Here is a 27,057-nt window from a genome sequence, read left to right as displayed (position 1 = left end):
AGCAGTGCTCCATTTTAGTAATATATATTAGCAAACGATATCATAATACTGCTCATCAATTAGATACTTACACATTAAAAGAAGTGGTTTCGTTTTGCGATCATTAAAAATTGTCCATGCCTCTTTCAGTTCAGTATTTTGATCAAATGTTAACAGATTTATGGTGAAGCTAACTTTCATTTCAAATATATATTAAACTATAATTTCTATTGACGGTAATATAGGATGACATCATCTGCGCAATTTTCAATTTATACTACTTGAATAAAAGTTTAAATTTGTGTAATCGACCTTGTATAGTTACCTATCCAAAAATGAAAATTGATTGAATTACGGAAAACGTTCTTCATTGTAACCTGAACTAAAAATTAAATTTTGCACTTTGATGGTAGAGATTTTTGATTTATCAGTTTATGCACTTCATACTACGTAGACACTGAAACTTAAGGGGAATTAGTTGCATACGGTTGCACACAAATTTTCTCTGAGGATGCATTGAAGAACCTCATTTTCTCAAGAGTTTCAGCAAAACTATATTTGCATACTACATTGCTCTTTAGTTTAAATATGCATTCCGTGGAAATATTTTTTCTGTCACTAGCAATGCAGTGCCAGTACACAGCGCCTCGAAAAATTGCGCCGATTTTAAATAGTTGTCAATTTTGTTGTAACTAATACCTTTCTGCTTTTTGCCGCTTTTAAGGAATGCCCTAAGCTTTGTTAAATGCCAAACTGGGACGAAAACGCAGATTTCTGCATAAATCACTAACACTATCCGAAAAGTGAAATGCAAAATTTGTTCTTTTACAAATTTTAAAGAAATTTTATACCAGTTTTTACTCAAAACGTACATGAGAAACTCAAATGAGATTACGGAGAAAATTTTAAAGTTAATTTTGACCTTCTATAATGAAATACTATTGGAACATAATAATATTGAAACATATAATGAATACTATTGGTTAATTGTACGAATGACAACCTATATTAATGTGCATGGAAATATAACTATGCATACGAAACTATGACTGCTTACCTTAATATAAATTTTATAATTTTAAGCAATTATAAAGCTCTATATAAACATGATTTTATTCAAAATTTTGGGATAGCCTTGTACATAACTAATTCTACTTAGTTTTGATAAATGCATGTAAAAAACAGACTAATATGACTGGAAATACTTACATAATTACTATATAATTTTAATTACTGCATTTAAAAATTTAATTGAAGACAAAGAACTGTAATTAAGTTTAATTGGAATGGCAGAGAAAAATATGTAAAATTTTAAATTTAAGTTATTGGATTAATTATTCTTGCCACTCATTTAGCAAGTAATCTGTTCAAAGCTTCGGTTTAAGAGTGCAGAAGTAATGAAATTAGATTTAACTACCCGAAATATTGTATAAATAGTTAAAAGCTTCAAAATTATTAGAATTTTGAAATTCTAAGATTAAAGTATATAAAAATAGTTTGATTTTTACCGCGACAAAGTGTTAAAGGTAATTGATTTTATAATTAGTTTCATATTTTATATCTGCCCCAGGTTTTTGAAAAACGTGTGCACGCTGAGAATTCCTTGATTGCAGAGTGGATTAATAATATCTCAATCTCTAAATTAACTGCAAAATTTTGGTCTGTTATGTATAGTTTGACAAACTCGCTGAGCTACTTTACTACGCTAAGTCATTCAGTGCAGCAGCTACTCAGCATTCAGATGGAAAAAGCTACAAGTAAGTATCAAAAGTTTCATTGAATGCATTTCAAGTCATCTTTTTTACAAAATACTTTTTAATTTTATACGAGTGATGATCTCATGCTCAGTAGTTTCTTAATATATGTTACCAGTCTTTCAGTATAAGAATTTAATATTTCATTTATACCACAATGTACTTACTGCATTTTTAACAGTACATGGAATTCTGAGAGCTACAGTAAGTAAAATATGTGTCGGATATAGGGCAAGGTCCACAAATTTGGCACATATAACTATAGCAGCACATGTGATGCAGTTAGCTTGCTCTGATTTTGGTGGTAAATTTCGCTTTGAATTTACTAGCAAATAAAAATCATGGTTACGTTTACCCTAGTTATAAAACATTTATCTGAATTCAGGTAATGGGGAAACGAGCTATAACATGTTAGCACTGGTTTCAGTGTTTGTAAGGAAGGAAAATTTAGTTTCACAAATATCTACCAAAGAAATTTTAATGTAATTTTCCAGTCTGTTAATCGAATTTAAAACACAACAATGGGCCTCCTTTAAGGCGATACGAGTTATTTCAGATGATTTTGCTTCTCTTTGGAAGTGGGTGTCTTCCAAAGTTGATGCCCAATATCGATGTTTCCTCTCAGAAATATTACAAGTTATTGTGATTTAATTCCTTTAACTTGTTATGGGTCACTATAAACATTATACAGAGATTTTATGCGTTGTATAACTATAAACAGATCATGAAATTAAAAACAATGACAAACAAGAAAACTGATTTTTAACTAAAAACTAAGCATTTTAAATTATTCAAAAGGAGAAGCTCAAATATTTTACTACTAAAATTATTGTTCTATTAGAATGATATGTAGTACTTCGGTTACAAACTGTTTGAAGAAATTTGGATTTAATCTGTGTATTGAAGAATTTTCTATAATTCTATTAAATTAGATTTTCTATTATACTAATTTCCATAAGGCTATAGGATTTTCTACATTATAATAGTTTAAAGAATTTTACAGACTTAAAATTGATTTTAAATATACTTTTAATAAAAAATTTTTTCATAGATCAAGCATCAAGATTTGCTTACTTCATACTTATTCAAGAAATCACTCTTGGACCAGTCAACAAAATAATGCATGGGTACTCCGAGTAAGTTTCAAATTTTTCTTTTAAGGTTTAGCACAAAGATAGGTACCTTTTTGTATTTCCGATGCACAAAAACCTTTTCAAACTCGTTTTTAGGTGATATGGAATACGCATTAAAAACATACTGACAAAATTAAAGAGCAGAAACATAATTTAGCTATTTAAGAACAAAAGTTTAAATTACTATGAAAATAAGTTTCCGATGCACAAAAACCTTTTCAAACTCGTTTTTAGATGATATGGAATACGCATTAAAAACATACTGACAAAATTAAAGAGCAGAAACATAATTTAGCTATTTAAGAACAAAAGTTTAAATTACTATAAAAACTCTCATGAAATCGGACACTCAGGAACGTCGAAAATTCAATCTTTTCCAAATGAGAAGCCAAGCAGTCATGTCCACCTGCTAGTCTGAATGCAGCTACTGACCTGTCTCGAGAACAGTCCTGTAAATCATCCAAGTTCTTGCTCCAGACTTTATTCGTAATCACCAAAACCTTATTGAAAACAAAGAAACATTTAACTTTGCTGTCTGGGTTTTATAAGTTATTTTAAGGTTCTTTCAATTCTTTTATTTTCTTATAAATCCGTAACTATGTCTATGGAAATCTGAAACATCTTCAGGCAAAATAGCCCAGGCCCAGCATTTCGGTGGTTATCGGCGACTGAGTAGGTGAGACTCTTAAAACACCGGTAGTTCCTTATGGGTTTAGATCCCGACGAACAAGTTAGCTGCTTAAGCGTTTTCTTAGTTTTTTGAATCTGAAATCCGAGTACAAATCAGTTTCCAATTCAATCGCCTCCGAAGTCTTCACTGGCGTATAGTTTTAATGTTTTTTGCCGCAACCAAGTAATTTAGAGAATTCTAAAATTTGATGCCATATTTCGTACTTTCTTATTAAACAAAGATTTCATTTTTATGAATGTAAAACCAAAACTGTATTTTCTAATGATCTGAGAGGATGTAGAGCTTGCGTTTCCTAATGTAAATTAAAGTGAAAACGTAGTGCATTTAAAAATGATGGATATTCAATATATACTTTCCATCACATGCTGTAAGCACCATATTTTAGGAACCCCTTGTTATTCAACAAACGCTTATTTATAGTCCTGGAATGCAATTTGCGCCATACTGCGTTCAACATTCTCTTTGTGACTATGCAGTAGTTTCTTCTGTTCTGAAGTAAACACAAAACGTTTTGCATTCTTGGCAAAAATCGCATGGACTAAAATCAAGAGACCTATCTGTCTATTTTAACAATTTTCCTAAGTAACTATTTTAATAAGTAGACTTTCCCTAGTTTCTACCAACGTGTCCTGTTCACTAATGTTGCAGTTTATATACGAATGTAACAGTTTATATACGACTGTGATGTTTAAAACATGTGCTTTTCTTTTAAGTGGCACATTATGACTGATACGCCCTACCCTTGACATAATAAATTGTTGGAGGTAACTGCACTGGACCACTTCGTATTCAAAGTGTTTTTATTTGATAGTAGAATTTGAATCTGAAGCGCCACAAGAAAGAAAGGGGACAAAGGAGTTGTCTAATTGTACCGGAATTTCGTATGCAAACAGCTTGAGGCACAACATAAAAATAATTAAATTTTGGTTACCAGTGAATGAATAGCTGGAGTTAGAGCATCGCAAATTATAAATACGGGTGATGTATAAAAAAGATATCCCGAATCTAGGACACAACTTCAAATTTAAATCCATTCGTCTCACTTCGACTATACCAATGCTTCGCGAGTGCGTTCGCGCACGCTACAAGCATATGTTCACCCTTGAGAGGACATGCAAAGAAATCGGCATAAAAGCAGAGTGGTCAAATCGAAGGATCGCTTGGCATTTGATTTGAAGCGATGCCACCCTTCGATGTTGGCAAGAATGGTTGAACATGGCAGAACACGGCATGAAGAGGCAACTCCAATTTATTTTTATAGTGTTGCAAGAGGACCTAACGCGACGAAAGAGCAGTCGCTAGAACGACTCTCTCAGCACCTGATTCGTCATTGTGGACACCAGTGGCGTAAGAACCATTCACAGAGAACTCGAGAACGCAGATCTGCTTTCACGATGCCCATTGGGACGAATACCACTTACGTGATCGAACTGACAAGCACACCTGAGTGATAGTGTACATTCACTGACTAAAGTAGAGTTATCTTCGATGAGTTCTGCTTCGAATTGAATTATTATGATCAACAAAAACATGGGACTGCACAGCGAGTCTGTAGACGGCCTGGACAACAATGGTATAATGACGTGATTGTTACTCATTACATAAACTGACAAGCAGGAGTTATAATCTGGGATGCCATTTCATTTAATAGATGAACCTTTTTGGTTATATGCGACATCATTATAGCATGGTGGTATGTCAAAGATACTCTGTATGCTTTATAGAGCGGTAGTAAGTCAACAATATTCTATATTGCCTCGAAAGGAAGGGCAATACAACGCATCCTGGCCTTAAATTCCAACAAGATAATGTCGGCCTTGTGTAGCAGTCGTTTCTAATGTATCTTCGGGCGTGTCAAAAAATTCAGTGGCGATTTAAATCAGCAGAACACTTCCCACTAGATCATTTTTGAGTCTGATGAACAGGTGTCTCCGACCGTGCTAGGATGTCATACTTATAACTCGACATGTGGAGAGTTTGTGATCACACAAAAGGGTCCTACGCCAATTCTTCGAGTCAATACTAGACCAGGTAACAACTTGCACAAGGGCCAGAGATGAGCCAACGTCCTATTGATTTACTATATGTAGCCATATCTCTTGAATAAAAGAATGAAATTCCGAAATGCAGACTTTCTTTCCCTTACCTATACATATCTACTGAATTTCGCTCCATTCGAATAATATCTTGGCAATTTTTACCCCCATCTTGCTTATTTCATCTGCATTTATGCGTTATGCTTTGTATGAACGGAGCAGCAAGAACGCATGTAGTAACAATAATAGCATACCAGCTGTGCATAAAATTAAAAGTTTTAATAACTTCCGCAAGCGCAATATGATAGCGGACTCGAACTTATTATGTAGGTTTCGATTCTTAATTTAGAGAGAAAAAATTTGAAATACGCTCCTCGGTTAATTTAATCAAACGTACAAATGCTTTCGGCAATATGCACATATATATATGTATAGAGATATATTGCCAAATAACTATGTGTACGTCATCCTCGCCTTTGAAGAAATCTTGGACAATTGCATTTTATACTTTATTTCCTTCTGCCTTTCTTTAAATTAGCAAATAACATTTCTTTCAGACAAGTTAGCAGTGATTTTTCTCATACGGTGGTACTGTGGACAACTCGAAAGCATTGCAAATATACAGGAAGATGCTGTAAAGCAGACTTTTCGTTCTGGGGAAAGGTGAAGAAATCTGGTGAAGTAATGATTGATGGCGATGCTCAACCCGGAAAATATTACCCTATACAAAATTTTGCTCCATTTACTTTGGACAAAGGTTTCTTCATATGGACAAATGCCACAGATTTACAACCTAAATGGTGAGTATCAATTTATCTTTCTGAACAAATTTTACAAGTAAATTGCTCTTGCTGTAAACAGAGTAGGTATGCTTTGAAAGAAGTTTAAAAATTCGATGTTTAATACTACTAAATAAAACTAACTAATCGTGTACCCTCTATGAATGTATGTTTCATGTATATAACCGTGTTACTGATAAACTTTAGTAACATAATGTAACAGGATTAAAATACAAAGCATAGGTAAAAATAGGAAAAATCGCATAAGTGATTTAATATATCTTATAAAGTAAACATTTTAATGGAGAATCTAAGATGGGTGTGTTTATTGTTTTGTCTGAAGTCAGTTTATCAGTAGATGGTGTCATCTTACTAAGATGATACTCTCTAAGAAAGTTTTAATATTGACTCATGTAATTCTTTTAAGATGGAAAAACCATTCGCACGAATAAATAGTAATGCTGTCTATATTTGTTTACTAGAGCTAGCAACTTGAGTTCTAGCTGCCTACTTTACTTCTAAAACTTGAACTATTATCTTCTTTGCAATAGTTCGAGAACAAGGTTAAAAAAATGTATTTAGCTGCAAGAATGTTTGAATTTCTTAGCTGCCTAGTTTTTTTAGTCATTTTCATTCTAAAGAATAAAGGTTTTTTCCTGATTTCATGTCTAAATTAAACATTTTGCTCACATTTTTATAGGTGCGAAGATAAACAGGATGAGAAAATGATTATGGCTTCCTTTACTGAATCCAGTTCCTTTAACACCTTAACGCTTATACGAAATGCGCCACTGCTTAGCGAAATTAAGTCATTCAGATCTGGACATCTGTATGCTGTAGCTGGCTTTTACTATGACAAAATTGATAGTAGGTTACTTTATTTTCTCTAAATTTAATAAATATGGAACTGTACTTTTCTAGTTCGGCAGGACAGCCAGTTTGCTTATGAAAGATGCTTGACGGCCTGTCAAAGCCCATCGACAATTGGAATATTCTAATCGCCTTAGGTAATGTTACACGAAGTCAGTCTTTGCCAGAGAAAACTAACGAAGTATTGGATTGAAAGGTAATTTATAAAGGAAGTAACATTTTGAAGGGGGAATGGGAGCAACATGCTTGCTATGAAGCATTATCACTGTGTACAAACCCTTCATCTAAGGAATTTTTAATGTTGCTGAATTTGTAATAGACGCTATAAATATGTATATAAATGCATGTGTATACACACTTTCTTAAAAGTACATAACGTAGTCCTTAAATATGATGCGGACATCGCTAATACGAATTCAAAATGTTAAAAGTTCTGTTATAGATATTTAAATACAATTGATTACAATCACTATTAAAATACATTAACTAGCTAAAATACATATGTTACAGACACTCCTAATACAAATACTGACATTTGGTTTCTTTTATAAACCGTATAAATTTGTACTCAAAGATGTCTTAAAAAATAAGATAGCTTAAAAGTTTTGAGTTCGAAATTATCTACAAGACTTTCGCCCTACTAGTGGCCGACCAGTAGAAGCACTGGATGCTAGTAGTTTGAGCGGGGTTCAAATCCCGGCGAACGCGCTGTTCGCATGGGAGGTTTTGTGACTTTTCCACGTATAACGTGAATACCAGTTTAGTTTCCTAGAAAATCTTCTTAGGTCATTCCGCCCGCTAGGCAAATAAGCCCTGAGTGCTTTATCATAAGATAAACAATACAAATTCTCACGTCTAAAGAAGTTTTTTTATCAAATGAACCTAATCGAAATGAAACTTTGATATAAATCTTGATTATTTGAAATCTTATCATTGCCAAAAATATCAGTTTTGAGATGTATTGTCAAAATCGATCACTTCAAATATGCAAATAAATTACGGATATGAAACGCCTACTTTCATAAATTTGTAATATACCGCGGTTATTTAAATCTGAAAGAGCATCCAAATATATAATCCGGATTATTGAATTTTTCTGATACTAACTTCATTGCCACAATAAATATCTTTGGATATTCTCTCCGACATGTGCAGTGGGATCTCAGCCTTTTCAGTCGTGTCACATCTGATAAAGATGAGCAAGAAAGTGCCTTGGGCAATAGAAGATTAAAGTGTTATTCAGGAAGCAAGATTTAAATAGTGTAAATAATTTAAGTGAAACAGTAGTATTTTTGTACAATGTAACATAAAAAGCTTGAAAGACGTAGTTCTGCAGGAAAAATAAGATTACAGCTGCAAGTCTATTTAACGTTGAGTAAATGGCTATCTCGCTAAAATGGCGAGATATCACCATTTTTAGGTGGTTTTGGCGATAATTCTGTTGTCAAATTTGAAAAGAAATCGCCGAAAGTTGCCAAACTCCGCGATTATCTGGCGGCGTAAGTGTTGTGCTTGTATAACTGTAAATGATATTGTAACAACTCATACTGCCTTCACATACCTTTCAGGAATTTTGAGAGATGAAAGGTACTAAAGATATCTGGGCGGCCGAGGGGGGGAAACTGTATAAGACCGGGAAAAGCATCAGTTTCTCCATTTCAATTCAGAATCGACTTCAGAATATTGAGATGTCTCCGTGTCAGCTTCGCTCTTTAGATTCTCTTTGTATTTCGTTGTGTTTAACATTCTTAGTAGTTTCAAGTGTAACTACTGATCGTGCTCTGTGATGCTGAGAAGAGCTTTACGAGTATTTTTGTGGAAAATTCCAGAACTATGAAGTGTTTCTTTTCGTAAAATAAATTTTACCAAGCTCTTATCGGTTCTGTGTGCATTCAGCCCATTACGAACGCATACGCAAGCACGAATATCTCAAATTTTGATCATATTTCTCAGAAAACATGGAGAACATTGTCTATTGTGTACTATCGGTTATGGACAATTAAGTGGTGGGCCGTTACATCTCCGTTACAATCGATATTGTGCTCCCAGTGTCATCTCAACGGTTTGAGATTGGATATGCATCCAACTAAATACATTCTTAGAGAAAGGGAAGTTTCCGAACAGTTAGAAAAACATATAACAGAGTGGGAGGGTCACTTCAAATTAATATACGATTCGCAAATAGGTAGCTATTCTTTTAATCATTCCGATCTTTCCGAGCCATATTTGAACTGCCTTGTGTAACTCGGAGGAGTTAACCTAAATCAAGAAATTAAGATTTTTACTTCATGCCCCTCTTAAAATCATAGCTGTACATAGTTTTCTTTCACAGCTATTAAATTTCAATTGACTCATTGATTTTCTAATTTTAGGAAGATCATATTTTATTGAGTGACACTAATCTGAAAAAGGAAGGACGGAAGCCAAATTTGCATTTTTTTTTCGGGGGGGGGAATAAAATTGTATTCCTTGAAATTTCTGCGAATATAAATTTAAACAGAAATCAGTTTGAAGGTTTTTATAGAAATCGCATGACTTATATCACTGAGTATTTATATCAGATTTTATCTATTCCTCCTAACCAGTATTGCTACTATAAAAAATAGCTGATCAGGTCAAATTTTCATAGTGCTTTTTATTTATTGGAATGCACATTTTCATCGTTTATATTCCTTCAACCAACTTATGGCTTATGAGAATCTTTTTATTCCGATTTTGTTGGAGGATGGGCATCTCAGTAGCCAGAGTTTTGCAATCAAATGTTGTATAAGAATCTCGGTGTACTTCTGGTAAAAATGTAGTTGTATTCGTTTGAAAAAGCGACCGTACTTGACATTTTCATTCACGCCTTTTGGTAAGAAAGCTTAAATTTCCCAAAACTGTCATGAGAAAGAATTATTTCATTTGCTTCAGCTAGCGTATCTGTTTTGTTTATGATGCTAGAAAAGAAACTGCCACATTCGAAGCATTTTCTGAACAAAAACTGCTTTACAATTCGAATTCATATAATCAGTTATATTTCCAAAAATAGCATATCAGCTTCCAGGTTACGGTAAAAGTTACAAAATAAGCGAACTAATTTTTGAGAAAGACCAAGAATAGAATCCGAGAGGGAGGAATTTCCAACTAGTACCTGCAGCATCCCATTGGAAAAAATTGCATTTTTTAATGGCGATAATTTTTCCTGTATTTTGAATAGTATGAGAAAGAATTAAAGGTAAAATTTATATATGCTTCGAGAGCGAGCTGTCTTAATCATTAAAATGAGAAAATCCATCAAATAGGAAGGACTTACGACTTAAATACGTACTCTTTGTTTGATTTTATCGACGATGCATCAGAATTATTTGATGACATTTTGATTTAAAAAAAACTGAATATTCTGGAAAAGGGTAGTTATAGATGCAAAACGAACTGTAGATTTTTAGTTACAACTCCGTATGTTTTAGAATAAGTTTTTCCTTTAATTTCTCTTTAAGTGACGACTTTTTCTCACTAAGATCAAATTGAAACATTAAGTTTAGCACACAATATTGCTTTTAAATAAATTCCAAATTGCAGATGTTCCGCATACATTTTCCATTAATATTCGAGAAATGTAAATGATTCCCTAAAATTTTAGAAGCTTGCAGAATATGCTCTTTAAAAATATCTCTTCCTTTTAATAACCTTTTTAGTTTGCTTTTTAGTATGGATGAAGAATGTTTTACATAATTATTAGTCCTAATTTATATTTGCACTTTTTGAAATTTTGCCTAGTAGTAAATTTTGCGAAGTAGAAATTGAAATGTGCTAATGACAGCGAAGATATGTCCATTGAATACTGAATCATTTCGAGGAAATACCTGGCTGTCTTAATCAGTACTGTAAAAACGTTTGTTACAGTCAGAGCTAAAGCAACTGTAGTCATGCTTTTAGAAGTTGCTCAAATAAAGTGAAAAATCTATGCGCTCTTATAGGAAAGTGTAAAACATGTGTACTATCGGCTTAATAATACAGGGTGGTCCAAAATTATTGAGCATATTTCATGTTTGAAAAAAAAAGGAGCAAATTGAGGTACGTACATGTTTGTTTTTTCGATGGAAAGTCAATTTAACAGTTTTATATCACAAAAATTGAACATTTGTGATACGCAAAATATCCAGTAGATATTCAAATTCACGTCTAGTGTTTCGCAGTATTTCAGCAGGTATTCCTCGAGTGGGTTCAATGATTCTCAGTTTTAGGTCATCGATATTGTAGTTATCGGAATTGTTGAATTGTAGTTATCTCGATCTCTAACATACCCCATCCCCGAAAAAAGTCAAGGAATGTAATGCCGGAGTATCTTGGCGGCCATAGTATCGGCACCCCCCCCCGCGACCAATTTAACGACCAGGAAATGTTTTGTCCAGCTCCGTGCGAACTTTGGAACTCCAGTATGGAGGGCAGGTGGAGGGCAGTCTTGTTAAGATAACTTGACGCTGACGGTATTCAGATTGAGAAAAATCATAGTACTATAGCATGTCTAGATATTTAACGTTTGTCACTGACTATTCGGTGAAGAAAAAGGTTTAAAAATTTAATCTGTAGCAAATGCTTGCTTTCAGGCTGCTGTGCGTCTTTTCTCTTGCTGCATGTGGAGATTCCGACAATTGTGACTGTTAACATAACCAGTAACATGGAAAGTAAAATTGTTGTATAAAACTGTTTTTCCAAGAAAAAATAAACGTAGATGTATTTTTTTTCCAAGCATGAAATGCGTTCAAGAATTTTGGACCACCCTGCACATTATAAACTACAGAATAAATATTTACCTTTCTGCGTACGTTTATAATGGTGTAGTTCGTTACAATTTTGTTTTATAAGAGAGGATTTTCGAATAACTTGAAATGCAGAATATTTGATTTTCAAATGGCCATTGATATCGATAACTTTTTCTAGATGAATACAGCAGTGCTGTAGTTTACGTCTTTGATGAAAGACTGCGTGAATGGTCGGAGCAACAAATTTTGCCTACTTACGGTGTTCTTTCTTTGGATGTTACAAAATATACATACGATAACACCCAAGTTATTCTGTTGGCTGTCGGAACAGGAATGGATGCCTATTCTTCAATATACAAATGGAACGAAAACGAAAAAGCAGTAAGTATTTTAAGATTTATAATTTCTAAATATTACTTACTGCGATTTTAATGCAAATAACACTTCAGTCTGTTGCATAGCAAAGGATCAATACGTGTTGCTCATGAATTAGACATTTTAAGTTCAAAATCTTTGACTCTATTTTATTTAGGAAATTCATTAAAAATACTCGCAAGATGGATCGTAGATTATTCTGTAGCAGTAATACACGAGGTGCGTAATGCATGACACCGGAAACATTTTATCATATTTCGGCCCACCAGCGGCCGAGCGGTAAAGTCGCTGAACACTGGTAGTTCGGTCGAGGTTCGAATCTCGCAAACGGGCTGGCTGCATGGGTGTTTTCGTGGTTTTTCCCATGTGTAACGTGTATACGAGCCATTTCCCTTAGAAAGTCCTCCACGGTGGCATCCCTCCCCTTAGGCAGATAGCCCTTGAGGCTTTGCTGTAATTGAATAAACTAAGCTAGCCTTATCATGTTTCAATGTTTATCTGTATGACTTTTTTATATATTATGGATTGCATCAATCAGATAGAAAAAATATAAATTAACAGATTTATAGTGCTTTTAAATCGCTTGGTTAGAAAATTCTTTTTCTTTGAAAAATAAATTGTGGTTTTTATACAATATCTAATAGCAAGAGCTTTTAGAATCTGCAAGGCCTCACGAATGATAAAAAAATTTTACGCTTATATACAATATTGAGAGGTCAGGTTTTAGTTTCTATTGTACCACTAAATGGTTGCACCAATCAAGGTTATTTCATAACAGTTATAACACACATGGTGTGTCTAAATTTGCCATGTATTTAGTGATTTATATTTGATTTATTATAGTTTAAAATTAATTACTACAGTATAGTGCTTAGTGGAGCCTACTGCAGTACCGAATCCTGGAGAAGGCATGGATGTTTGTAAATGTATAGTGTTTTTTCGGCATGGGGCACTCTAAATATATGGCGATCCGAATGTCCTCTAGTGGGATCTTGTGGTAAGGTAGAGTGAGAGACCCTCAGACACTCCCATAATGTTCTCTATCAAAACTGGGGTGGAAGTAGAAGTACACAAGTTTCTTTCCAAGAAAATTAACAAAATTATACATAGAATTATTCTGAAAATTAGTGACTTTATTAAGACAATGTTTTATTTACCGCACTTTGTCATTTTTGTATATTATCTATTAGCGAGATCACACAACTTGCGGCCGCCGAAATAATATTCACACTAGTAAAGATACTTTATGAGACGATTCATATGAGTGAGCATGAAAATAAACTTTTGATTAAACAATTTTCTGCTCAGATATAATTTAAACAAGAAGCTGAGTTAAATTCTGTTTCCATTTAGATATGAGGCTCTACGAATTTTATTGTTTGGTAAGGACATACAGATACCACTATAAAGAAGCTTACCTATGTACTAAAAATGATGCGTTTAATGAAGAGAAGCTTACAGCGCTGATTGTTTGGTGGCACCTGCGCACAAATCATAAAACAGGGACACTTTCACACAAACATTTATTGCTGGAAAGTAGTAGTTTGCATATTTAAGTTTGCGTATTTCTGCGGTAGTTGCGCACAAAACCGCAATTTTTAATTACTTTCTGATAACCTGGAAAAGCGACTTAGATTATTAATTTGCTTTACAGGATTTCAAGCTACTATACTGCACAAATATAGATTTAAAAAATGTTTACATTATGTATGCAACAACATGTAAATAATAAGGGAGAAGGTACCCGTTTTTCTTAATACCTTAAAGCAGTGGTTCCCAAAATTTTTCAATAAACGTCGCACTTGCAGTTTTATTTTTTCACGGCGCTCCGGTTGCAATATTTTTACTACAATGGCAGCATTTTAGTAAAATGGTACGGAATGAATGCAACATTTTAGTGAAACGTTTGATTTTATTTGATAAGAAAACCTACAAATTGAATATGAGTAAAAGAAACTTTGAGTAGCAAATTAGAAAATCAATGTGACAGGTGAGCTTGTTGATCTTTATAGTTTTTCAAATTTAGGAAGAAGGCTTGATACAGTTATTCTCATTTCTTGCTCCACACTAATTTTCGAACGATATTTGGTCCTTATTGCAGGAGTAGCTTAAAATATAGCTTCACATAGATAGGATGTCGCAAATGGAATGAGAATATTTACAGCTTTAGAACTTAAAGTTCAATACTCAGTTTGGATTGAAATCCAAAACTCAATTAAATCTGAGCAAGCAAATTTCGTTTATAGAATGTTATCTCAAAAGAGTTCAGTTAAACTCTCTTTGTCTTGCGAATCAAAGTGCTGGAGTACTTAAGAATGAAAAGAATCTTGGATCAACATAAATTTCTCTACATTATCTTTTGCAAAATATTTTCTGAGCCAGTCGGTGAGCTGTGAGATATATTCAATCAAAAGGAACTTCGGTAGAATAATGCCTTTATTAGAAGCCGTGCTTTGGTATATTGTAGAAAAACAATCTTGAGCACCACCGTCATTCGGTTTTCTTATCCACAAAGGCAGCTTTTTCCTAAACGCTGAAATCTTTTCTGCAAGCTTCAAGATGTGCAGATACTGCCCTGGAGAGACAAATTCAAGACATTTAGTTTCTTAAATATGTCGTACTAATATGCTAGTTTCATCAAAATGTCTGGTTTGGCAAAATGCTTAGTGATCGCATAACCTTCCTGTTGTAGAAAAGTGTGAATTTCTTGATGCAGTTCAAATGCACGAGACGGGACGTTGCTATGGAAAAGCCATCGTGAGCTGCATTAATATAGAAAGGCCATGTGTTCAACTTCAACGTCCTGGCGGAGCTTTTTAAAAATCTTGCTTTCAGTAGTCTAGTTTTTGAGTATTTTACTATGTCAATAACACATTCTAATACCAAATTTAACTAAGGACTAAGTGATGTCGATGCAAGTGCGTCCCTGTAGTCCGCACAGCTTGCCGTGTTTTATTGCAACTAAGTGTATGCGGTCTTCATAGCGACTGGGCATTGATCGAGTACTATCAGTACATACTGATGAATTATTTCCAAATTAAAAATTCCAATCTAAATTTCCAAAATTTTCCATTATATTATATATTCGTCAAGCATTTTCGAATAAGTCGAGCCTTTGCGCTACCGATGATGCTCTTACAGAACTGAAGGTTTTCGACAATAATATTACCATCCAGGAAGCCTACGTAATTTATAAGATTTACATCTTTGTTACTGTCAGTAGCCTCATCTAACAGCAGACTGAATACATTTCATTTTCTCTATCAGCTTAACATTATGATCCTGAGCTATACATTGAATTCTTCGACTAATGTTCTTGAATAGAAGTGTCTTAGAAATGAGTTTTCCCGCAACTTTTTCTACATAATCATGATGAGAGCAGTCGATAGAATGATCTCTTCTGAAATAGTGTGCAGTTTTTGCACTTAGCTCTTCGCAGACTCTTACTGTGTGTTATTAGGAACCTTCACTTTAGTGAATGCTTCTCTAAATCTTGAAACTTCTTACTAAGAAAAATGCGAGATTTCATAATCAACTTGAGATGAATGGTCTCAAGACGTCGCTTTAGCTTATTTGGGAGCATAGTCTCGAGTGTAAAGATTTTTCATGCTGACAACACATCTGTCATCGTAGTCTTTCATTGCTTTTTACTTCTACTGAAGTAAAACAAAAATCAAACTATCTCTCTCCTTATGGATATTTTTGCTTCTTTTTTTTTCCTCCAGCTATCGATACCTTATCACTCAAACTTGAACTATCATTACTATCGGTTTGCTCGTTTAATAAAAATTTTCATTTTGCGAAATATCAGTAACGACTCGTCGCTTTATTGCAATATTTCATCGAGATCATATTTTTTCCATAGATGTATGAGATTCTACGTCTTAACCGCAGGTACATGAGTTCGATACTGATGGCCGCGAGCGAAAAAAAAAATTTTAAGATGCCAGTGCTGAGAAGACAAATACAGTAATCCTGTGACAGGAAGTAACAGATGCAAAAAATGTACCAGAATAATTGAATACAAATCTGACGCAATAACATAGAATTATTTGCATATTCAAAGAACTAAGCATAATAAAATTGCGCTTTAAGAAATGAAATTGAGAAGAGATTAAAAGTAGAAATAAAAAAGGTTAAATATATAATTTAAATGGAATTAGATGAACAAATTAAATATAAGTATTTAGAAAAACTTAAAGAACTATTGTTTCAAGAAATGGAATAAAAATTAAACATATTGATGAACGTATAAGTAATGAAAAATATGGTCAAGCATTCAACGCAAGTCTTATCTCTATGTGATGCAAGGCCAGAGGCGCCTCCTCGCGCCTTTGGCCTTACTTTACAGCGACCCAGATCGCTGCGGAGCACACTTTGGGAACCCGTCTTAAGGAATCGGGTACCTCTGAAATGTCAAAATCCCCAAAGTACATCACATTTTAAAGCTCAGTATCTTTAAGTGAATTATGAGCAAGACATTTTGTATACTTATTTCGATGCTCTTAATAATGTATTTGTACTGTTATTTTTTTCTCCAAATATTGAAATATTTTAAATTATCATCGCTTCAGAGTAAAGAAAAAATCTGATGTGTACACCACATGACTTCCTTGTACGGAATATTAAATTTCTTGTATTTCATTTAAACTTGTTAGATTTAATTAAACCTACTTCGCTGACAGCGCATAAACTACAATAGAATAAATGCATTCTTTAAAATTCACTTTGTTTACCATAGCGACACTATGGCGCTAGGTTTACTTAAGAGTATTATGTTGTTTGACTTCTGAATTAGTATTGTTTCGTTCATATTATAACTCAGAATGCACAACATTTATATCATTTAAAGAATTATCTAATCGTTGCCACATGTTCTATTCAAATACTATAATAAAGCTAGAACTATGTATAAAAGAAATTAAGAAAAAAAAAAAATTCACAGACGATTGAGTATCTCATTCAATTGATTCAGTTTTCACTTCGCGACAAGGCAAAAATACATAAAAACTCAAATATCTGTATTAAAAATTACGAAGTAAATCTTAAACGTTTATTTGTTCGAAAAAACTCCAGAAAGGATTAAGCATGATTTAAATAATGAATGAAGGCGTTATCTTTGTTGTTGCGAAGCTAAGTTTCTCTAGATTGGCAACAAATCCGCTACTCAGCTGTTTCAAATGTAAACAAGAGCAATGGCCGCCATCAAATTAGGCTTAGCGGCACTTAAACAATTTTAAAATTGTTGATAATTCTAAAAATATTACATACAGATTTACTAAAGGCATAAAACCCTTAACCGGAAGATAAAAACATAATTCAATCATTTTTAAAGCAAAAAATGTACAAGTTACAAACATATAAGAGTAAAGAAACTGAGATCACTGAGCCGGGTAACAGAGTGGATATATTTATAAATATATTTATATACGTTTGACGCGGCCGATTGAAACCAAAATACGAGGTGCACATCTACATGTTATAGTAGTCTTACTTACAAAATTTCGACATTCTGAGGCTACTCGTTTTTGAGTTATGCGAGATACGTACGTACGCACGCACGCACGTACGTACATACGTTCGTACAGACGCCACAAAAAATTCTCTTCAGAATTAATTTTAAAGCAGTTTTTTAGGAAGAAAAGAGTCTTTTATTCTGTCTTTGCGTACAGATATTACGCAAAAACATCGTTAAATTGCATTCGAAAGCGGTCAAAGTGGATATTTTCGTTGAAATATGCTGCCTGAAGCTTTTCGCGATTACAATACTTCCTTTTTACTTCGTACAAGGAAGTAAAAAAAAAAAAGAAATGCTTCGAAATTAATACGCACACAAACTGAATTAAACATTTCATAGCAAAAATCGGTTTCTGAATAGGTAGGCGAGCATTGAAACATAACCTTAAGCTGGAGATTTGGAGAAAGGCGGCGAGACAAATGTATCGTGTGCAATAAGCAGGTTCTTCAGATGCATAATCCGCCCATTGACGAGATACTTAATTTGTTTTTTCATTTGCTGTCATTCGAAAGGAGTGTCTTGTTTGAGTATTGCGCTATGTATATACATATATTAACAAATAATTAAATGTAAGTACTATTAAGAATCCTGCTCCTAGGCTCTTTAATTTAATTAAACAAAATTATAATTAAAGAGGAATACTCCTATTAAAATTCTTATATTTCAAATTAAATTAAGAAAGTGAAAGAATTTAAACTCTAAGTCTAAATAAATTTCAATTTACAAATTCGTAAATTTTAAGTAATATTAAAAAAATTAATTTTGGAATGTTTAAAAAAATTTTTACAAGTATTAAATAATAAATGTTAAATCGGCATGGAAAAATTGCTTTAACAGCAATGGTCAATAGTAGTGGCCATGCATAAAATTGTGACAAAAATTTTTAATGATAATTAAAGCCATACAAAGAAAATTGCTTAAAAATGAACAACTGAAAAGAAACCGACATAATATCGTCCAACACAAGCACCGTCTAAAACTCTTAGAAGATGCTGAGAAGCAGTTAAAAGGCGATTCGGTGTCGGAAGCTACTATCATTTGTGTTAAGACAGAGAATCTCTACTTGGACCTCCTCCGAAACATAATAGGTGTATCTACTGAGGATGAGGTGATATTTAAGGAAAGCCGTGGATGATTCGAAAAATTGAAAGAGAACCGATGTTTACAGTGTTATGCAATATGCGGAGGGTGCGAGTTCTGATACAGCAGCTTCTGCTGATAAATTTCGACCAGAGTTCCTACAATTTATTACTAGTGAGGGGTTTCTTCCCCAGCAAGTGTTTAATTGGTAGAAAATGCCTAAGAGAATCTACATCCCGCCAAGAGAAATTTTTGTTTGGTCACAAGCCAATGAAAGATAGGCTTAGCCTCTTGTTTTGCGCCAACGCAAGTGCAAATTTTTAAATCAAGCCGTTGCTCGTCTACCACTCGGAAAATCCACGCGTTTTCAAGAAGGGGAAAGTGCAGAAAAACAAACTGAATGTGATGTAGCGGGCCAACAGTAAAACCTGCGTAACCCGGCAATTTTTCATCGAGTAGTTCAATGAAACTTTTGGTCCCTCCGTGAAGAATACGTTCACGAAAATAAGTTGCTACTCAAGGCTCCTGCACATCCTCCAGGGCTTGAAGATAATTTGGAGGATTTTCAATTCATAAAAGTAAAGTTTCTCCCCAACACCACACCACTCCACTTCTCTAGTCTACGGACCAGTAAGTTATTTCGAACTTTTAGAAGCTGTACACTAAGGTCTTGTTTCAAAGGTGTTTTGAAGTGACCGAAAATACAAGCCTGACCCTCAAAGAATTTTGGAAAGATTACTTCAACATCCTAAATTTTCTAAGCCTCATTGATAAGGCTTGTGAAGAAGCCTCAGTGAGGACTCTGAATTCAGCATGAAAAAAACTGGCCTCGGAGTATTTCTGACTTAGGTTTTGATCCTCAACTTGTGTACAACGCAGTGACGCTAGTTGAATGAATTGTATCTTTGGGAAAACGTATGGGTCTACATGTGGATGGTGTTGATCTGGATGAGTTCGTGGAGGAGCCCAGTGAAGAACTTAAAGAACTTCACAAGGAGCAGCTTCAAAAGGTGATAGAAGAGCTTTCGTTAAAGGAGGAGGGAATAAGAGATGAGGCTTCTATTCCAGTAACATTAAAGAAGTGTTGGCAAAGTGGGAAGAAGTGAAAACCTTCTATGAAGAAAATCATCATAATAAAGCATTGTGTGGGCGAACCATGAACTTGTGTAATGGTAATGTAGTGTCGCATTTTTGAGGCATCTTTAAAGGAAGACGAAAGCAAGTGTTATTAGAGAAGGTTTTAGTAAAGCATCCTGCAGCTAAAAGAAAGTTGAGGGATTCTGACCCAGAATCCAGAACCTGCTTCCAGTGGGGTAAAATTCCGGCCAGTCAGGACTCTTCATAAAGGTAAACTACGCTTAATATTTTCTGGTGGTGCGTAACGGATTAACTGAATTTCCATTAATTTCAATGGGGAAGTTTGTTTCTAGATACGAGAAATTCGCTATACGAGCTCAATTCTGGAACAAACTTAAACTCGTATCTCAAGTTTCCACTGTATGTGATAAATATACTAAATAGATAAATTCTGGAAACTGAACAGTTTGAAGTTATAAAATTTTGTATAACTTCCAAAGACCTAATTGAAGCTCTTAAATTTGTTTCAATGTTTTTTGTAAATAACCCACTTGTTTCTGAAATTTCAATCCTCTTTCATGACCTTAATTTACATAACATTTATTAGTTTATACAGTAGTACCTCACTGAATAACGAAAAAGGTAATTACAGACAGCGAGAAAGTTAATAAAAATAAACATCGGAATATTTTCCTGTTTTGAGTTTTCTCATATTTTCAATCTTGTGTCTATTTTGTTGGACTGTTCAGATATTTTACTAGTACTTTGGAAGATTACTTGAGATATCCTAGCGACCTATTCGACTGAAAGAAGAATAAATTCCAGTTTTTACTGTTGATTTGACTTTGCCAAGTAGGATGCTTTGCCAAGTAGCATCCTACATGCAAAGATACTTTGCCAAGTAGGATGCTTTTATATTAAATTCAGGAAACCATAACTTCAAAAATCGCGTTATAATTTAGTATGTTTACTTATTTACTGCATAAGTGTTTTCTGAAGCTCTTGGTTAAAGTCACTGTTCTCCATATTCCTAGAAATGCGGAACCTCGTAAGTTCGGAGTTGGATAGGTGTCTTAGACAAAACGTGCGCTATAAATGTTCTAAATTACCTATTCAGCATGAAAAATAATTCGGTTTTTGCATTTTGTTTTCAGTTTTGAAATTAGTGTTGCTAAAAAAGGGTCCGGGTCTTTTATCTCTTAAACAATTTTCTATTTATAATATTATGCACTTTGCATCTTTAAAATCGTTCCTTAGTGTGTTTTGAAATTTTATGACCAATGTAAATTTTTTTGTTTCATCATTTGCTTCATATTTTTCATTTTTAATTCCTACCTAATTGATATATTTTTTCAGTTTGAAGTGCTTCAAAACATTCACTCTGGGTATGTGACTAGTACTGTTTGGTTCCAAAAAGAATCTATACAGATGCTCGGAATGGCGGAAGTAGATGCCTGGCCTAGAAAAGAAACGAATTGTTTAGAAATGGCCACGGGTGGCCAGATTAACATATATGTCTATGAAAATAGTTTAACATGGATACAAAGCATTCCCCATCGAGGTGTTATATCAATGGTTTCATTTTCTTTAGACGGTAAGTAAATGAATTGTACAACTAAAAATATTTCGTTTTGTAAGTCAATACGTTTTCAATCTTTTTACGCATACGTTAAACTAGTTTTCGGTAGCTGGCTAATATCCAAATCGTAATTAAAGAGAAATCTTCTGGACTTCCAGCAACTTTCAAGCAAAGTTTAGTACTATTAGTATAGTCACAACTATAAAGCGCCATATGATATACATATATATACACCGTATATGATATATGTTAACGATTCCTAACGAATGTTGAGTTTCTATTCTATTTTCTTTCGTATACATCCATACATAGCATTAATATTAAAGCATGCCCTGTCATGGTCTTTAAACACCAGCTTATGTAAACTGTAGCAACTAAGCGTAAAACAAATGCAATCACACCCGTTTTTGTGCGGTAGATGGAGACCGCATAAAAATATTCAAAAATTTCATTACTTACAACATATTAGAGAATTTTTTATGCTGTGGAGAGGGACTGCATAGAAGTCGCACTTACAAAATGTCAGATTTACGAAATGGTGAGAAAGTGTTTTCAAACAAAATGAATAATTAACACGGAAGTATTTAAAAAAAGTTTAATTTCTCCTTTTACTCAAAAAGAAATTTTCAAGATGCACATAATTCACTACTACTTCTTGTAGTTCAAAACACGCATACTTGACATGAACTGGTTCAAAATCGTTTTTCGTCACTTGGAAGATATTACAATCGATTTACTTTTTACTACCATAAAGTCGGTGATAAGTTTTTGCAACGACTGTCGTTTCGTCAGCTGCTTGTAAATGTCACGATAGCCGCTTTCATTTGAACAATTAATAATTCATTTACTTTACTCGTACTTTTTTTTGTTGTGCAACATAGCGCCTTATAGTGCACAGAAAACATTACAACCCTGTTATAATGCCAACACCGTTAGAACTTATATACCGCATAATATCGTATAAAATATATCGCATAATAATATCGTGCAAAATAAATCTCGTAAAAAGAAATTGGACAAAAAAATCGCACAGAAAAGGACTGCACAAAAATATGACAGTATTGTCTCAGGAATAATTCAGGAATAATTTAATGTGCAGTATTTGAATCATGAATATGAAATCATCAACGTTAAGTATTATTTGAATAAATTTCATTATTTCTAGTCAAAGAAATCTAATTTTTGGCCTTCTTTTCATGTTTGAAAACTCTCATTTTAGAATAAAAATTTAGCCGACTTCGAGAATTAAGTTGGGTTCATGCGGGAGAATAAAGCTAAGCAGTTTGATTGAACGGCAATGCGACAACACACAAGCAAATTAAGTATTAGAAAATTGAAGTTAAAATGTGTCTGTAATATAATGCTTTCGACAGCCCCATTCCCTTCCCTTCTCCCCCCCAAAAAATGGGCAAGTGATATATTAAAACAAAATGCATATATAATTTTAATAAATCAAAACCGATGGACTAAAATTACTATCCTTAGCATAATTCAAGCATAATTCTTGCATAAATCGCAGTGAAAATTTTATTGGCCAGCAATATATTCTTATCAGTATTTAACTCTATTATTGTATATAATTACCTACCGTCAAGCATCTATTGCAATTTTACCGAATAAGATTGTCTACAGAAACAGGATTGTAAGCTCTGCAGGAATATTAATAGATTTTTCAATATATCTCTTTAAAATTAAAATAACTTAAAAAATAAATCGGTTAAAATAATTTTTGAATTAATTTTGGTGGCATGTCTTTCAGAAAAAATATGCAATAATGAAACTTTCACGCGGGTTCTTTTCAAAGATAACCCTATTTGATAACTTACTCCTTACCTACAAAAGAATTTTAGAAAATTCCATACTCTTGACAGTTTTTAGGTCGAAATTATGACTTAAATCCACTTTTTTGTTATAAACGGGAATAAACACCATTTCAGGAATTTTATAAATATTAAATTCCGCTAAGAATTCCCCAGTTTAAATTTTTTAAATTAAAAATTTGCAAATGGATAAAGAAGCCTGAAAATTTAAATTTTCAAATTAAACTTGTGGCAATTCTACCAGCACTACTACATGAGCCTCAATTCCTGATAGAAAATTTGAACACCTTAAGTAATATTAGCATATTTTGTTTTGTTAATTAGGTTCTGAAACTACATTTTATTCTTTTCCAACAATTTGGTTCTAATGCTTTCTTTCTAAGGATTATGATACTATTGCTGATATTTTCAGTGCCTGACATTCAAAAGCAAGCCTATTAAAATTCATATACGTTATAAAATTTAGTCTTTCAGAATACGTAAATATTAAATACGATGTGACCTAAGAATACGCACATTTTAAAGGGTAATGCAAAATGGGATTATTACTGTTTGTATCTAAAGCTTTATCGCACAAATGGATTGTAGGGGGCGAGAACATAAAACAGATTTCCAACTTTCCGTAATAAATAGCACTGTACTCTTAATATTATTGCAATTAATGGATAAATTAAAACCTTTAATGCAAGTTGTTCAACTAATAGTCCACATGAACTTAACAGTACATTATGAACAGCATTCCTATATTCCTGCTAATGTATATATGCCACATAATTTAAATTTTTCTTATTCTGTGTATAATGTACTAACAGTTCCATATATCACTTGAATTTGGGAGTGGCTGCTTTTGTTTTTAAATGTCTAGATTTGTAGGCCATCCTGTATTTAATTATTTTGTTTTTAAATGTCTAGATTTATAGGGCATCCTGTATTTATTTATCAAAGTATTTTCCTAGAAGCAAATTTCATAAAATCCAGGTTATAACTTATGCAAAGTACTTTTTATAAACACTTTTCTGAGAACTTTGCTGCCATTCAATTTTTAATTTATGGATATATATTTCGGCAATCTTATTTCAGTTTTTTTTTTTAACAGATGAAACTTATTTAGTAGCAGCAAGTAATGAGCAGCAAGCAGTTTCCGTCTTTCAATGGAAAGGATATTCCCGGTTTACTTTAGTACAGTCTATTTTTGCTGCAGAAGTTAGACATTTGAATATATACAATATACACAATGAACTTTTCATGACAATAGCTTCAGCTTTTGGACCATCTAAAGTGCTTAAAATACAGATCCAAGGAAAATACGAAAAAGGAAAATCTTATAAAATTTCATCTGAAATAAATGAAGAACCTAAGGATGAAGCAATCGCCGGTTGCTAACATTTACATATAAGAAGCTCACTTTTTTAAATATTGTCATTAGTTTAAATTGAACTTTTACTTGTTACATTAACTGCGTTTAATATTTTGTTATATTTTATTGTCTATTGCTTACTGTTTAGCATTTATAACTTTTAAAAGGTTTTCAAATATTAATGAAACAATAAATTTTAAATTTACTTGAAATTACGAAGTCTGAAATTATATTTTGTTCAGAAATTATTAGATTATAATAAACAAATTTTACTATGTTTTTGTGATTTATTTAAGAAAAATTGAACAAACCATGTATTGTGCATTCAGGGGTTCAAAATGCATAAAATATACACTTCATTCAAAAACATGCATAATAAATTAATTTATATTTTAATCAATATTATATTTCTATATGAAACTTGGAGTACAAGTTATTTGTATAAAATGCATATGCAAAGCAAATGTCCACAGGACAGATATACCACTAAGCAGATACACTGACTACTAAGTATTTGGACACCTATGCAAATGACGATATCTGCGGTCCTAAGGTACGTCGTGGACTCCGCTGGTATATATCGTGTAGGAAACAGCATAGGCTTTAGTCGCATGCAAGATGCCTCACGGTTCGGACCTCTCTGATTTCGAGAAAGATATAATAATCGGGTATCACAAATGTGGCCGATCCTTAAGGGACATATCTAGCGATCTGAAGTACCCAAAGTCGACAGTAACCTATGTGATTAAGAAGTGGAAGGGGAGCGGTGATTGTCGGAATGTGCCCCGAGTCGGCAGACCCACGAAAGTGGGAGATAGAGACCGACGAGTGCTGCCCAGAGAAATTCGGAAAAACCGCACCCAACCGATAGCCCCCATCCGCGAGGAGTTTCAACAGGCATCCGGGAGTATTATTTCAATGAATACCATCCGTAAGAAAGCACATCTGCTTGGTTTTCATGATCGTGCTGCTGCCCATAAGCCTTTGATCACAAAGTCTAATCGCGCTGCTCGGTTAATGTGGTGCAAAGCACATCGAAATTGGACCGTAGATCAGTGGAAATAGGTTCTTTGGAGTGACGAATCAAGGTTCACCCCTTTACCGTTCGGATGGTAGGGTCCGGCGTCTACCTGGAGAACGTCTCCTGCCAGAATGCATTGTGCCTACAGTCAAGTTCGGCGGAGGTGGAATTATGGTCTGGGGGTGTTTCTCCTGGTATGGGCTGGGACCCTTGGTCCCCATTCATAGTAAGCTCCACTCCGATGCCTACTGCACTATTTTGGATGACAATGTGCTTCCTACGTTGTGGCAGTTTACGGGTTGGACCTCTGTTACTTTCAGGACGATAATGCCAGTTGTCATGTTTCGACGTTAACCAAGGCTTGATATGGTGCCAATGGAGTTCATCGAATGGACTGGCCTGCCCAGAGTCCAGACCTGAACCCTATCGAGAACCTTTGGGACGAGTTGCATCGCCGAATTCAGGGGTGCAAAATCGGTGAAGGAACTATGTCTTCTCCAAGCCGAGTGGAAGAAAATTCCACAAGTCTTTGTATGACAGCTAGTGGTAAGTATGCCCTGGAGGGTCCACGCTGTAATTACCTCTAGTGGAGGCTCTACCAACTATTGTTTTTGAAAAAAGTTAGTTTTTCTTTTCTATCACAGGTGTCCAAATACTTATTGGTAGTAAGTGTATACCAACAAAACTACCTACGTCTTTTACGAAACATTTATTTTTCAAAACTGCCATGCTTTTCTAAAAACACATCTGAAACCTGCATTTATTTGAATTTTTAAGATAGTTTTTAAACAATTCATTGAACTAGATCTGTATGATATTGTAGTTTATGTCCATTTGAAGATGACGGTTGAATATGAAATTTTTAATTCGTTTTAAATGTGAATTAGTTTCTCTTAATTTAAATAATTATTTTCCTGTTCTGTATGTAATGTTTCAGAACCTCCTTTCAGCATGTCTTATCTTATAGTCCGGGTTTCCTAACAAGGTTAGCACTGAATCCTAGGGGGGATAGCTGAATATGAATCTGCAATTGATCGTCATAATAAAGATGCCATTAAAAATAAAATTGATAATTATTTTTTCATGCGAAACTCCATCGTACAAAATCGAGTCTTATTCAAAATACATGAGTACGCTATGTTTTAGAATTTTAAAGACATTCAGGAGAAATATCCCAAAATAAGTTAGCAAACCAACATTGACCTTTCTCCTTCGTCTTATATAGCTGAAATGGGCTCAAAAC

General features: G+C 33.8%; 1 protein-coding gene across 1 annotated transcript in view; it reads left to right on the top strand.

The window, feature by feature from the left end:
* The window catches only part of LOC118193570 (uncharacterized), a 104,448-nt gene extending 79,378 nt beyond the window's left edge, over window positions 1–25,070 (top strand). The window contains exons 25-31 of the mRNA XM_035364676.2: window positions 1,550–1,736; window positions 2,785–2,869; window positions 6,151–6,393; window positions 7,073–7,239; window positions 12,166–12,368; window positions 21,394–21,631; window positions 24,533–25,070. Coding sequence (XP_035220567.2) covers window positions 1,550–1,736; window positions 2,785–2,869; window positions 6,151–6,393; window positions 7,073–7,239; window positions 12,166–12,368; window positions 21,394–21,631; window positions 24,533–24,819 — 1,410 coding nt within the window. The 3' untranslated portion in view covers window positions 24,820–25,070. The remainder of the gene's footprint in view (window positions 1–1,549; window positions 1,737–2,784; window positions 2,870–6,150; window positions 6,394–7,072; window positions 7,240–12,165; window positions 12,369–21,393; window positions 21,632–24,532) is intronic.
* The last annotated feature ends 1,987 nt before the right edge of the window (window positions 25,071–27,057 follow it).

The sequence above is a fragment of the Stegodyphus dumicola genome, chromosome 6, assembly GCF_044657685.1.
Source record: "Stegodyphus dumicola isolate Sdum_Otavi_A_Nest chromosome 6, ASM4465768v1".
NCBI lineage: Eukaryota > Metazoa > Arthropoda > Arachnida > Araneae > Eresidae > Stegodyphus > Stegodyphus dumicola.
This window is presented reverse-complemented; position numbering and strand designations above follow the sequence as displayed.